The sequence below is a fragment of the Ctenopharyngodon idella genome, chromosome 3 (assembly GCF_019924925.1).
Source record: "Ctenopharyngodon idella isolate HZGC_01 chromosome 3, HZGC01, whole genome shotgun sequence".
In the NCBI taxonomy this organism is placed as follows: Eukaryota; Metazoa; Chordata; class Actinopteri; order Cypriniformes; family Xenocyprididae; genus Ctenopharyngodon; species Ctenopharyngodon idella.
This window is the reverse complement of record NC_067222.1, coordinates 29,842,924-29,856,683: the sequence shown is the minus strand read 5'-3', so window position 1 is coordinate 29,856,683 and position 13,760 is coordinate 29,842,924. Positions and strand designations below refer to the sequence as shown.

Below are 13,760 nucleotides of genomic sequence, written 5' to 3'. Positions count from 1 at the left end.
AAATTCACACCAAGGATGATGATAATAACTATAACTCTAAAGTAACATTTAAGAGCATTTTATTCCAGCTGATGAACGACAGCCAATCAGAATCCACCTGGCGCGTTAAAGCACGAGCGTGCGCTTAAACAGACCGTTATCGTCCGTTGGTGTGGATGCTAATATAGTTGTCGTTTTTGGTGTGAATGGGTCTTTATTCTTGACCCGAGTGTGTATTAATTACATTCGCCTCTGTTTTACCTTCTCTCTCACTCAGCTTTTTGTGTTTCTTAAAGGTTTATGCTCACAATGAAGTTATGTCTAAAAGCTTCTTTAATACAGACAGTAACTTAGCTAATCGTTTTGGTGAGTTTATGCAGATTAAGATTAGCACAAGAACATGGACTTGGACAATGATCAGACAAACATTTTACCATTATTGTATTACACTGATTCTTGAGAAGTGGGACAAAACAAGATGCAATATTGAAAAAAAATAAACCTTATACTCAGATAAATTAAACTACATTTATGTATCTTACATGTACTAAGATACTGAGCTATGCTTTGATACAACCTCCCAACTTTTCTCTTTTTAATCAAAATGTGCTTTTTTTTTTACCTTGCCATCACTTATATTGTCAACACCGTCAGACACCAAAAACACAAATTAATTTTCACTCACATTATACAAGACCTATAAAAAGTATAGTAAACACTCATTTTTACCAAGGCTGACAGAGGCCACAAAAAAAAAAAAAAAAAAAAAAACCTTTATATATGTATATATTTATTATAAAGATTGCCATCTGTGTTTCTTAAATTGGACTGTATAATATAACTTTATCTTTAACAGAAACCAAGATGATTTTAACATTTCAAAACCCATTCTCATGTTAGCAGACAGATTACATTTTTACCTATGACCAACAATTCCTCAACAAATATAAAATATCATAATGAAATATTATCAAAATATTCATCTGACGGAGGTGACATAGACCTGACGGAGTTGACACATCTGACGGTGATGACGAAAACCTGAATTTGTAGTCATTTTAACTATCAAATACTTGAATCAGTCAATTACTCTATTAAAACAAACACAACAAACAGTAAGTATGTTAACAAAAATAATGACTTTATTCAACAATATCTGTAGAACCTGGAAGCGCTGAACGTAAACAGCATAGAAGAATGACACAGAAGTGAGGATATTGTTGAATAAAGTCGTTATTTTTGTTTTGTTTTTGGACACAAAAAGTATTCTCGACGCTTCATAAAATTAAAGTTGAACCACTGCAGTCACATGACTGTTTTAACAATGTCTTTACTACCTTTCTGGACCTTGAAAGTGTTGATTAAATTTCTATCTATGGACGAGTCATATACCTCTTGGATTTCATCAAAAATATCTTAATTCGTGTTCTGAAGATGAACGAAGTTCTTACGGGTGTGGAACGACATGAGGGTGAGTACTTAAAGGATTAGTTCACTTTCAAATGAAAATTACCCCAAGCTTTACTCACCCTCAAGCCATCCTAGGTGTTTATGACCTTCTGCTTTCTGACGAATACAATTGGAGAAATATTAATAATCACCCTGATGCTCCAATCATAAACGTACTCCACACGGCTCCGGGGGATTAATAAAGTCCTCCTGATGAGAAGCGATGTGTTTGTGTAAGAAAAATATCCTTATTTAACAAGTTATAAAGTAAAATATCTAGCTTCCACCAGACCATCTTCTATATTCAACTTAAGAAGCGTTTTGAACTGCGAGAGTTTTACACTTTCTTCCTAAGTTGAATACGGAAGGTGGTCTGGCGGAAGCTAGATATTTTACTTCATAATGTGTTGAATATGGATATTTTTCTAACACAAATGCATCGCTTCACATCAGAAAGACTTTATTAACCCCTAGAAGACGTGTGGAGTATTTTTTATGATGGATGGATACACTTTTTTGATTTTTAAACAGGTGGTTTCTGTGCACTCCCATTATAAAGCTTAGGAGCATCATGGTGGATCCAAAATGGTCAATATTCATATTCATGTTAATCATTTATGGCTTATGATTTCTCAACATTATCTTTGATTTCATATATTCATGCACTCCTACTCCATATATTAATCCTCATCATATTTTCAAGTATTTACTCTTTATTGTACTCCTTTATGGTTATTCTTCTTTTATCTTAAAGAGTATGTGTGCTTGCTATATTCAAGTGTTCCAATGTGACAGATTATGTTGACACGTTTGTGGTTAGATATTGGACGCCTGCCAAGTACTGCAGAAGCAATGTTTTCAGAATTAGTTGCTCATTTTAACTTGATGTACCTTTGTATCAAAATATGTCCGTTTCTATTTCTTAAGACATGTGATAATGCAAGATCTGCAAAATTCCCTTAAGGGTGTGAAAACAACACCTTTTGTATCTATTCTTTAACATTTGACCAGTCACTCTGACCTAGCTGTTACACCAACTATGACATAATGGATAAATCTGTTTGACCTTTTCTTATTAGACCAAAACATAAGTTTGAGTGGGATGTAAGTTTTCCTATGCTTAAAAAGGACTTGGTCTTTGATGGTTGAGCTTTTCTTTGCTTTTCTTTGCCTTTCTCTTGTACCTCTCATGTCATTCTGCAAATATCTTAATTTTGTTTCTTCTTTCTCTATATTCTGATCTTCATCTTCATCTGTTAGATACAATACTCTAGATTTTATTATTAACTATTAAGTACTTAATTAATTTGTTTGTCTCTATAATTTTTAATTAATAAATTTGTTCTTATTCAAATTTGATCTGTGACATAATTATTGCTGGACTGCCTGGATCTCAATGCCTCAAGTTTTTGCATCAGGGTAATAATTAATTTAAGCCTTATGGTCCCTCAACACTAACTCTGCTAGAAGTGATGACTATCAATCCACAAAAGCAATATATGCTGTCAGGTCACATATTTAGTATTTCTACAATATTAGAAAAACTAAACACTATTTTATATTTAATATAATTAAAAATGACTTGAAAAACACAAAAATATGATGACTTCATGTTAAATGTCAACTCCGTCATTGGCCTGTCACCACCGTCAGACAGAAAATCTTATGGTGTTGACACTGACGGTGTTGACATATTAGGCATTTCTTTCACAAAACAAATGGAGTTCATGTAGTAGCCATTTTGTTTTCTCTGTTGATGCTAAATGCTAATAGAACCTGCTTCAGGAGAATAAAATGATCTAAAAATTTCAAATAATTTCCTCAGAAATTGGAAGAGGGTGTTGACATATCATGGTTGTGACACAGGAAATATTAACATTAGGGTTTAAAATATTCTAAAATTATAAAACTTACTAGAGCCTGTCTGACAGCGATGTACTCTGCAGAGGTGGAATGTGGCAAAGGGGTCTCTCAGAGTGACAGCTGCCCCTGATATTCCCTGATTTCATTACATTTTAATAAATGTCTGACGGTGTTGACAAAAAGTGGGGACACAACTTTGAAATCTTATAAAACATGCATGTGTCATTGAAAAACAAGAGATATTATTAAGTGTTGCTTTTGATAAAACAAGCTTTTTCATCATTAAAAAAACATTTTTATCCATTTTATTGCATATGAATGATTGAACCCTTCTCAGTGGACACAGTTTTAGATGTAGTGAGAAGACAATAAGGGTCACATTTGATATAATAATGATACAATTAAATTGAAGGGGATAATTGTGAAATACATTCTATTATTAATCCCTATTTACAATAGAAATTATTTTTATTTTCAAACCTAATAGCTCTCAAGAATCAGTGATTGTACAAATAGGCTATTGACCCATCAGAATCATGTAATTCAGAGAGCCTAATAATATACAGTGCGCTTAGTTATTTTCTTATCAAAAGACTATGGACGATTGTTCTTATCTTATTTTACTATTTAAACCTATATATAGGGCTATCAAATATCTAAATGCTCTCTCGTGCTCAGAACTTTTCCTTTTGTTTTTCTGCTGAAGAAAGAAATTTACAATTTTACATACGACTTCGAAACAACAAGAGGGTGAGTAAATGATGATACAGTTTTCTTTCTTTCTTTTTTCTTCTTCTTCTTATGTCTCTCTCTCTCTTCATGTTGCGTTAACTGAACGCCTGACAGCAAATAAATGAAAAACATAAATCGGTGTTGACAGTGATATGAAATGCATGTTTTTGTAAGTATTTAAAAAACATTATTGAACACATAAATAAAACGTCCCATCATTTTATTCCATAAGTAGTGTCAAAACAACACAGTTTTGCAATTACATTTCATATCATAACTTATGTTAATAACAAGATTGTTTAAAAGGGAAACATGTCATTCAATCAAATCAACTTAATTTATGGTAATGAAATTATTAAAATCGTATGTATATATTGACCGAACTGTAGCGTGTGATGTGATTGCATTAAAAAGAGAAAAATAACTTAACGACAATGAACATAACGCTACAATGTAAATAAAATCTGTGAAACGCAACGTCCAGTTGCACGTTCCTCTTTTGACCACATGGTGGTGACAAGTGGGTTTAGTTGTCGTCATCATCATCATCATCGTCATCATCAAAGACATCCGCGACAGTCCTGAAAAAGAAGACAACAGGTGACCTCATTGGTCATAACAAGTAGTATCGCAGGATTATTTACAGTAGAATATTATCTTACTTATAGATGGATCCAGAAACGGAGTCAACAAAGCCACCTTTGAGGAAAATGTAAAATATGTAATGAGTTCATAAAACTATCAGACTTCGAAATACTTTCAAATTATCCACAATCTAAACAACTAAAACAGTTCATATTGTTGTAGTGTTTTCTCACCTGGCTGGCAGACGGTGTCACAAACAGGACAGATGTAGCACTTTCCACAGTCCTGAAAAGACAAAAGACAGTTAAAATGTCCTGATAATTTCATGCTATGACTTATTAAAAAATTGCTTGTGTATGTGATTTTCTAGGGGAAAAGAACACCCATCAACAGACATCAATAGCTTCAGACAACCATATAATTTGCATTTAAACACCTTACTGCGCTGGACCCCCACATGCTGCGACTAAAGCCCGGAACACACCAAGCCGACGGTTGGCCGTCGGGCAGTTTTTGTTCGTCGGCCAACTAAGTTTTCTCAGTCTGTTCCACACCGTCGGCTGAAGTTGGTTCTCATCGGCTTTTTTTCGGCCGATTCGACATGTTGAATCGGTGTCAGCGCTCGTCGGTCAGTCGGGCCATCTGATCATTCTGATTGGCTGTTCAGCTACTGCCACCTGCTGGTACGGAAAGGCATTTCTTCTTATGCAGGCGCAGAACGGACGTGCTACTTGGGGGGTCGAGCGTCGGTTTGGTGTGTCAGGGCTACTTTGGACCCAGACGCTGCCGACTTGAGCCAACTCCACAGTCTGCTGTCGTCGCCACTAGCTCGTCGGCGTCGACTTGGTGTGTTCTGGGCTAGTCATCGGTTTGTCTATCTGTACAAACACATCTGAAGGGTCTCTAGCGGCACTGAACACTTACAGCAAGCGCAATTTATTACCACACTGTAAAAAAAAATTTTTCAGATTTTGTTATCGCAACATTTTTTCTTTTGTCAAATCAGCTTCAATAATTAATGTGGTTCAGATAACAATATTTTGAGTTTCTGTTGATTAAAACAATCGCATTCCGTGTATTAACTCAAATTTTTAATTTCAATGAACTCAAAATTATAAGGTAACTTACTTTTTTAAGTTAAACCAACAATTATTCAATTATTTATTTATTTATTTATTTTTTTTTTTTTACAGTGTACCCAAAATTTATATATATTTCTATAGTTTCCTCAAGGGAAAAATAGAACTAGCTTCATTCAAATTGCAGTGAATAAATAAATAATAATTTTTTTGTCAGAATAAATATATTCTTATTGAGAATTAATATATTTATTCTTATGCTTTGGGTTGAACAGCTATGTGTGAATTTGATGCTGTAGTTTGGTGCCACGTTTCCTGAACAAATAATAAAATTAGCCTGAAAGGCAATGTGTAGGGGAGGAAAAAAGGGGGTGGGGGGTTGAGTAACAGGGTTGCAAACTGAGAGTAAATTACGGTAATAACTCATTAGGGACTAGTTAGTTTTGGACTCCTTATTTACTATACATTTCTTCAAATAGCTTGAACTTAGAGTTTTTTTGTTTTGGGGGAAAACAATGTGATAACCGGGTTTCATGCAAAATGTGGTGCACAGTCAAATAGCCTATTTCGCTCTGGTAATTGAAATTAGTTAATAATTACAATAGTTCTTACAACAATGAATTGAATATCAATTCAAAAGATAAAGTAGTACACAGTATTCAGGGAATGTACGTGTAGTTCAGTGAGCAAAATGATACAGTGTTGCACTGCTGGTCTTTCCTGAACTGAGGGTGTGCATTGTTTTGTATTGAATTGTTTAGTAAACTGTATTGTAGTTATCTAAGGAAATGTGTGTTTGTGGTGGGTTTCTCACATCGCAGAAGTCGCAGTGTTCAGAGTCGTCTCCCTTTTTACATGGGCACTCATCACAGCTGTCGCAATGCTGAGGGAAGAGATAAATGAGAAATGACTAAATCAATGCCAAATTCAAGCAATAAGACAGGCTGAATGAAGGCATTAGTAGACTACAAATCATTGCACTTCATTAGACTAGAGCGCAGGGGATCCTACCTCACAGTGGGCACAGAACGAGCAAATGGATCCATCGTGATAATCATCGTCGTCGTCATCATCTGAAAGAAATGTCAGCTGTTGTTGTTGTTTTTTATCGTTATTGACGTGTATGAAAAGAGTGAGGTGAGTAATGTGATGATGAGGAGCAGAATGAATTAGTCTTACTCACGTGAACACCACTTTTCTCTTTCCCTCTCACACATGCACACACACAACTCATCACACGTATATGAATATGAACACTTTTTACACACACACGCCCTAGACAATATCATCCAAAGAGATGGCATAAAGTGACAAAAAATACAACTACCATGTATAACAGTTATTGTATATTTTTCTTAAGGTTTATGTTAATACCATCACAATATCACACAATTATGTTTAAAGATAAATTTAGGTTTCTATCTAAAAATAATACAATTTATAGGCTACCACTAAAAAGTTATCTGTATTGATTACAGCTATGCTCTCGAAATGAATAACACTTGCCAAAAATGTTAATTAATTTAAGCTTAAACACATTTCAAGACAAACACTGTTCATTTAAAGGTGAAATAACAGAGGTAACAGAAATTACACCGTGCAACACAGGATCATTTGATTTATTCGTTTCAGAGTGGGGTTAAAGATGTGGTGCTTTGTACAACACCATTGTGCTGCTTATAATGATGACACAGCAGATATTACACTAAACAGAGAATGAAAAAACAAACACCAGGGAAAAAAAATAATAAAAAAACACAGTAACAACAGAAAAAGGATTCAGTCTAAACAGTCATATTTTAGCATCTCCTGATAGTTGCTGTATTGCCTGTTCCCTTGTGATACTTCCTGTTTGTATCAACATGAATATGTAAATTATGAATGAACATTCTCTCTCTTTTGCTACCTCTCCGCTGCTGCAGCCTTAGTTTTGTCCTTGAAACACTTCATATGTATTGTCCCTGACTGCTCACTGTACGTTTCCAGTTGTCTGTTTTACTAATTAAATTTAAATGAGAGAAGAAAAAAAAAAACGAAAAAAAAAAAAAACCTAAATGTAAAAACTAAAATGTAATGTTACACCAATAGTACATGTTTAAGTATTGGAGAATGTACATTTAGAAGGATGAGTTTTTTTTTTCTTTTCCTATTTTTTGCAACTATTTAGAGAATGAGAATCCTTTCTGATAAGGATAATGAAATAAATAATTATTAGCATAAATAGAGATAACATATGTAACTTTTATAAACCCATATAGTTCATTTAAATACCACTCAATGACTTTACAAACAGACAGATCAGGTTGGGGTACATGTCACTTCTGTTACAGATAATCTCTACAGAGAAAGAATGAGATCTGGGAGATGTAGTGAAAGAGAGAGAATCTAAAACCGATCTGTCCAATCAGTCTGCCTTCCTATACTCCCCACAACCATCCAACATCCTCCTGTCTCTCTCTCTCTCTTTCTCTATCGGTCCCTAATACTCCACGTTGCTCTCTCTCTCTCCATGTTATGTTCCCCCACTACATCTGCCTGTCTCTCTTTCTTTCTCTGTAGTTTCACACGGTGACACAAATGCAGAAGATTCCAAATTCAAACAGGACAAATAGAAGGATGAAGGAAAGGTTGGAACCCGCTCTTTCAAAACGAGACAAAAATCAAAGAACGATCTGATCTATTGGGCCAGTGTAAGGCCTGGGGCTCAGACTGCAGCGCTGGGTTTGTTTTTTCTCTTTTCTCTCTTAAGTCCTCAGTTCATAAGCACTGTACTGTACTGCACGTCAGGACTTCAAGCAGTCCGCCTTCAGAGGGCCCACAGAACTCATAGCTCTATTTAGGCAGGGAAGAGAAGACAGAGAGAGTCAAAGACAGCCAGGGTGATGGACAGCTGGAGAGGGGAGGAGGTGGGGCTTGCGCTAAGCTCTGAGTGATCTGATTGGATAACATGACCGACTGATTGGACCTCAACTACAGCAGGCCAAGAGCAACGTTTTGAGACAGAGCTGAGGTGCAGAAAGTGGGAGTGGCCAAAAGGGCCCCCTTGCTCCTCCCCTCTCTTTCCCAATTTGGTGAAAATACTTATGGAGGGCTAAGAGAGGGGGTAGATGATTTGCTAAATTACAGGGGGATTCAACAGCACTTCGAGAGCAACTTTACATACCTTCATGGTCATCATCATCATCATCGTCGTCATCATCATCATCATCATCATCATCATCGTCATCATCATCATCGTCGTCATCATCGTCGTCATCATCATCATCGTCGTCATCATCATCATCGTCGTCATCATCGTCGTCATCATCATCATCATCGTCGTCGTCATCATCATCGTCGTCATCATCATCATCATCGTCATCGTCATCATCGTCGTCGTCATCGTCGTCATCATCATCATCATCATCGTCGTCGTCGTCGTCGTCATCATCATCGTCATCATCATCATCGTCGTCGTCATCATCGTCGTCATCATCATCGTCGTCGTCATCGTCATCGTCATCATCGTCGTCATCGTCATCGTCGTCATCATCGTCATCGTCATCATCATCATCATCATCATCGTCGTCGTCATCATCATCATCAGCCATCAGGCCTTCCTCACGGATGAGTGGCAGATCCTGGGCTTTGACAGATGATGAGGGAGCCAGCGGTGTCTGGAAGGAGCACAGCAGGGCCAGCAAAAGCCCCAGCAGCAAGCTTCTCAGAGTAGCCATGTCTGATCAGAGCAGTAAATCCAAACAGAGGAACGGACAGTGCAATGCTCCTGCACGTGCACCTGTCAAACCAAAACCCCAACGCCGACACCACCTAGATCCACTTAAGTCACACACACTCTCAAACACACTCACTCGCAATCACACAGACTCTCAGATGCACCCAGGCTATGGTGAGGTAGAACAGGTGACGAGTCAAGAGGTCCAAAGTATTCCAATAGTCCACACGCTTGTTCCCAGTGACAGACGAGCACGACGGGGATCCCTTCGCAAGCCCGTTTCTGTTGTAGATTTCTGAAAAATAGACAAAAAATGTTCCCTCTGCGTTGATTTAGCTCTTCAAGACTACCAAGAGCTGTGTGGTGGGCAAGGCAGTGTCTGCAGCACGGACCTCACTACTGGTGCAGAGACAGACAGACAGACAAACTCGGGGGTAAAATGAGATGGGGGCGGGGGCCTGGGGCAAATGAGTGACAGGGCCAAGTGCTGGCAGCCATACCACCAACCACCGGCCGTGCACTTTAGGCTGGAGGTGTGAGAGAGAGAGGCCTTCAGCATACTCCATGATAACTTTAGAGACGGCAGTGGGGCGGAGGAGGGGTTCCAAGGAGAGTATGACCATATATCGAGAGCAGAGGGTGGAGGAAAGGGGAGGGATAATAAGATCTATATCAAGACGATGAGCAAAGAGGAGGAATTGTTGAATAAAACCAAATGAAAAATGGAGTGATTAGCACAAACATATGCAGAAATATGCAATTCGTCTCTGAGTGTGCTGAACGTGCACCAAGTTTATGATTTTATTCCGTCCATGTGGCATGAAATAATTTACAATGAGTTCATTCATTTGTGATGGGCATAAATCCAGTTGTCAATGAAAACATAAAAACCATAAAGTTGATATATAGAAACTCTCACACACACGCACATACACTGGTTGATAGGATCTCCACTTTTATTTTTCGGAACAGTCATCCGTCAATCTTTGGCTGTGGCAGTAACAGTGCCTTCCCCTCTCATGTGTCCCCAGAATAGTGTGTTGAGGGCTGGGTGGGGTATGAGTCTCTCTATTTAAAACCTTGCTCTACCACAGTCAGGGTAATGTGACCTTCCCTGGCACAGTGCACCACTGACTCCCCGTAGACCCGCTCCAGCCCCAGCATACCACACAACTGCCCCCCAGTCAATCTACAGTATCTATATTCTTTTCCTTTAGTTTTCCTCATTCCTTTTTAGTAGCTATATTTTGTTGATAATCAATAACTGCAGTGATGCACTTTATGAACACTGCAAGTCACTGAAATGGCACCATAGGTAAGAGGAAAAAAAACACAGATGAGATCTCATAACATTAAGGTTCAATTTGTTAACATTAGTTAATTTATTATCATGCTATCATTAATGAACAGTACAAATTTATTTAAATTTAAGGTTATGTTGATTTTTGATTCTAATACAATTGCACATTTTTATGTAAACTGCTTAAAAACAAAGTTTAATAAAAATTGGTATACATTATAAATATTAACATTATTAGTATTATTAATGAACATAAATTAACAATGAGCAATAGTAACATTTATGAAGAAAAACATTAATATAATTAATACATGCCACTAGTCATGTGACTATCACAGCATATAGTGACCCACAACATTTGAACACTGGATTTAAAATCATTTTAGAAATCATTTCAAGTGTTTTCTCAACATTGCACATCTAATCGTTAATTATTTGAATTTAATTCTGTATTACTGTCTTTGGAAGGCCTTTGACTTTCAAACACATTAAAATGTACATGTCATTTCATATTTACATGCAATGCAGTTTTTGTCAGTTGAGCCTCTTTGACCTAATTTATGTACTTGAAGTACCCCCTGAGATTTTAAGTTGTCAATGATAATAATAATAATAATAATAATAATAATAATAATAATAATAATAAATCAAGTTCACAGTTCTCTGATGTTGGTTAATGGTCACATGACATGCAGGCGAACACTTTTTTTATTGTTTTTATTTTAAAAATTTTTATTTTAATTTTAAATTCTATGATTTAATTGCTTAATATGTTTAAATTCACAAACCCCAGTCTGGGAAACCCTGACATAATGTAATATTTAATGCACTTCATGTTGTTGAAGTTTTCTTTCTTCATTTTCTTTCTCTTTGTATTTTTATATCAATATGGTACAATATTATCCAATTCAAATCAATGTGATAAATGAGTTTGGTCAAAAGTAACCTAAAAGTAATCAAAAAGTAGTCCAATTATATTACCTGAAAGGGTTAGTTCACCCAAAAAATAAAATTCAGTCATTAATTACACACCCTCATGTCGTTCTACATCTGTAAGACCTTCGTTCATCTTCGGAACACAAATTAAGATATTTTTGATGAAATCCGATGGCTCAGTGAGGCCTCCATTGAGAGCAAAGCCATTCAAACTCTCAAGATCCATAAAGGTACTAAAAACATATTTGAAACAGTTCATGTGAGTTCAGTGGTTCTACCTTAATATTATAAAGCGACGAGAATATTTTTTGTGCGCCAAAAAAACAAAATAACGACTTTTCAACAATATCTATATGGGCCAATTTCAAAACACTGCTTCATGAAGCTTCTGAGCTTTATGAATCTTTTGTTTCGAATCAGTGGTTCGGATCTCCTATCAAAACTGTTGAAATCATGTGACTTTGGCGCTCCGATTCACTGATTCGATTCGTAAAGCTCTGAAGCAGTGTTTTGAAATCGACCCATCACTATATATTGTTGAAAAAAGTATTCTTGTCGCTTTATAATATTAAGGTAGAACCACTGAACTCACATGAACTGTTTTAAATATGTTTTTAGTACCTTTATGGACCTTGAGAGTTTCAGCGGTTTTGCTCTCAATGGAGGCCTCACTGAGCCATCGGATCTCATTAAAAATATCTTAATTTGTGTTCTGAAGATGAACGAAGGTCTTACGGGTGTGGAACGACATGAGGGTGATTTTTGGGTGAACTAACCCTTTAAATGTGTAATTTAATGGATTATGTTACTAATTACAATTTAAATTTGGACTCAGTAACTGACTACAATTTGTAAGTAATCTACCCAGCACTGAATATTAATGACATTAAATGGCAGTCTAATGGAGTCTCCTGCTTTTCCAATGTTTATCCTGAGAAAAAGACCCCAGTTGCCATGTGAGTTTTAATAAATCTCAATAATGTCTCAAATTACAGTCATATTTGCCAAAACAGCAGAGAAACATGGCAGAGATATCAATATGAACTCAAACATTTCCTAACAAATTCTGAAAGAATAATAAAGTGTCCCTCTAGGAATCCAACTCCTTTACATTTTAACTATTCATTATGAACTAAAATGAACAGCAAGGGGAGGTGGTGTGGTCGAGGCTGGTGGGGGGTAACAAGATGTTAAATTGCAATGTGGTTGAAAATGGATATGTAGACATGCCTCTGAGATATCATGTCCTTGGTCTTTCTCACTCCTTCTCTTTTCTTTATCCTGCTCTTTCTACTCTGAGGAGAACAGCTGAGTGTGTATGGCCTGGCATCTCGATATGACCCACTTTTTTCATGATGCAGCGCCCAGACCAGAAGTTGTTAAAATAAAGTCCTTCTCACTCATAAAACCATTTATCTATCAGCCCGTGCTCCACCTGCATCACTCTCCTGTCCTGTCTGCACAATTCAAAAAAGCATCCTCAGCTTATTTGAGTCTTCGATCTGCTTTTGCCTGGGGCACTTATTAATTGATAGTTCTTTATAAATATATCACTTCTATAGGAGTACATTTAGATCTATTAATATATTTCAAGCTCTGTGACTGTTGTCTATGTGTAAGCACATGTTGACATATAACCTTTTCAAGCTTTAAAGGTTGAATCTGCTAAATGTGTCATAAAAGATATACTAGTGATGGGCTCTCTCAGGCAACATATTAGCAATGATATGATAATTGCCAAAATATTACATGAATGTTCATACAAGTAAAGCAAGAACACAGATTCTGTTCTGCAGCTCATCCATGTTCACACCGAGCGAGCGGCTAAACTGAGATGTTGTGCTGATTTAGCTCCAGTCAGATTTAAGCAGAGATCTTTAGAAGAGTCGAGTCACCCCCACTCTTGCTCCACAGTTACTGAAGATGAAAACCTGATCCTCATGGGCCGCAGCTCTTGCCATGTAAGGCTTGTAGGAGACTCAGACCATGCCAACCTAGGAATCAAATGCTACTCAAAAGGGGACGGGGTCATTATAGATGGCCACTGGTGAAGACTTGGAATAGAAACCAAAGAGGACAACGTAAAGACAAATGTAAATTTAACTGATACATTAAAGCCATT

At 36.7% G+C, this 13,760-nt stretch overlaps 1 protein-coding gene across 3 annotated transcripts; it reads right to left on the bottom strand.

The window, feature by feature from the left end:
* Positions 1 to 4,226: 4,226 nt before the first annotated feature.
* On the bottom strand, positions 4,227 to 9,845 carry LOC127508028 (germ cell nuclear acidic protein). Of its 3 annotated transcripts, none has more exons than XM_051885513.1 (7): positions 8,999 to 9,845; positions 8,851 to 8,956; positions 6,699 to 6,760; positions 6,502 to 6,570; positions 4,842 to 4,893; positions 4,686 to 4,722; positions 4,227 to 4,604 (listed from the first exon to the last, which is right to left on the bottom strand). In XM_051885513.1, the coding sequence occupies exons 1-7, from the start codon at positions 9,401 to 9,403 to the stop codon at positions 4,550 to 4,552; spliced, it is 786 nt and encodes a 261-aa protein (XP_051741473.1). In that variant the 5' UTR covers positions 9,404 to 9,845; the 3' UTR covers positions 4,227 to 4,549. The 3 variants fall into 3 exon arrangements, with proteins under 3 accessions (XP_051741473.1, XP_051741474.1, XP_051741472.1); XM_051885514.1 differs by having other exon boundaries at positions 8,851 to 9,001; positions 9,050 to 9,845; XM_051885512.1 differs by having other exon boundaries at positions 8,851 to 9,839.
* Positions 9,846 to 13,760: the final 3,915 nt, after the last annotated feature.

Coding starts and splice junctions, on each gene's coding strand:
- LOC127508028 (XM_051885512.1), bottom strand. CDS start 9,403: ATGGCTACTCTGAGAAGCTTGCTGCTGGGGCTTTTGCTGGCCCTGCTG. Junction 6,761..8,850: donor TGATGATGATGACCATGAAG/GTATGTAAAGTT, acceptor CATTTCTTTCAG/ATGATGACGACGACGATGAT. Junction 4,605..4,685: donor GTTTCTGGATCCATCTATAA/GTAAGATAATAT, acceptor CTTCTTTTTCAG/GACTGTCGCGGATGTCTTTG.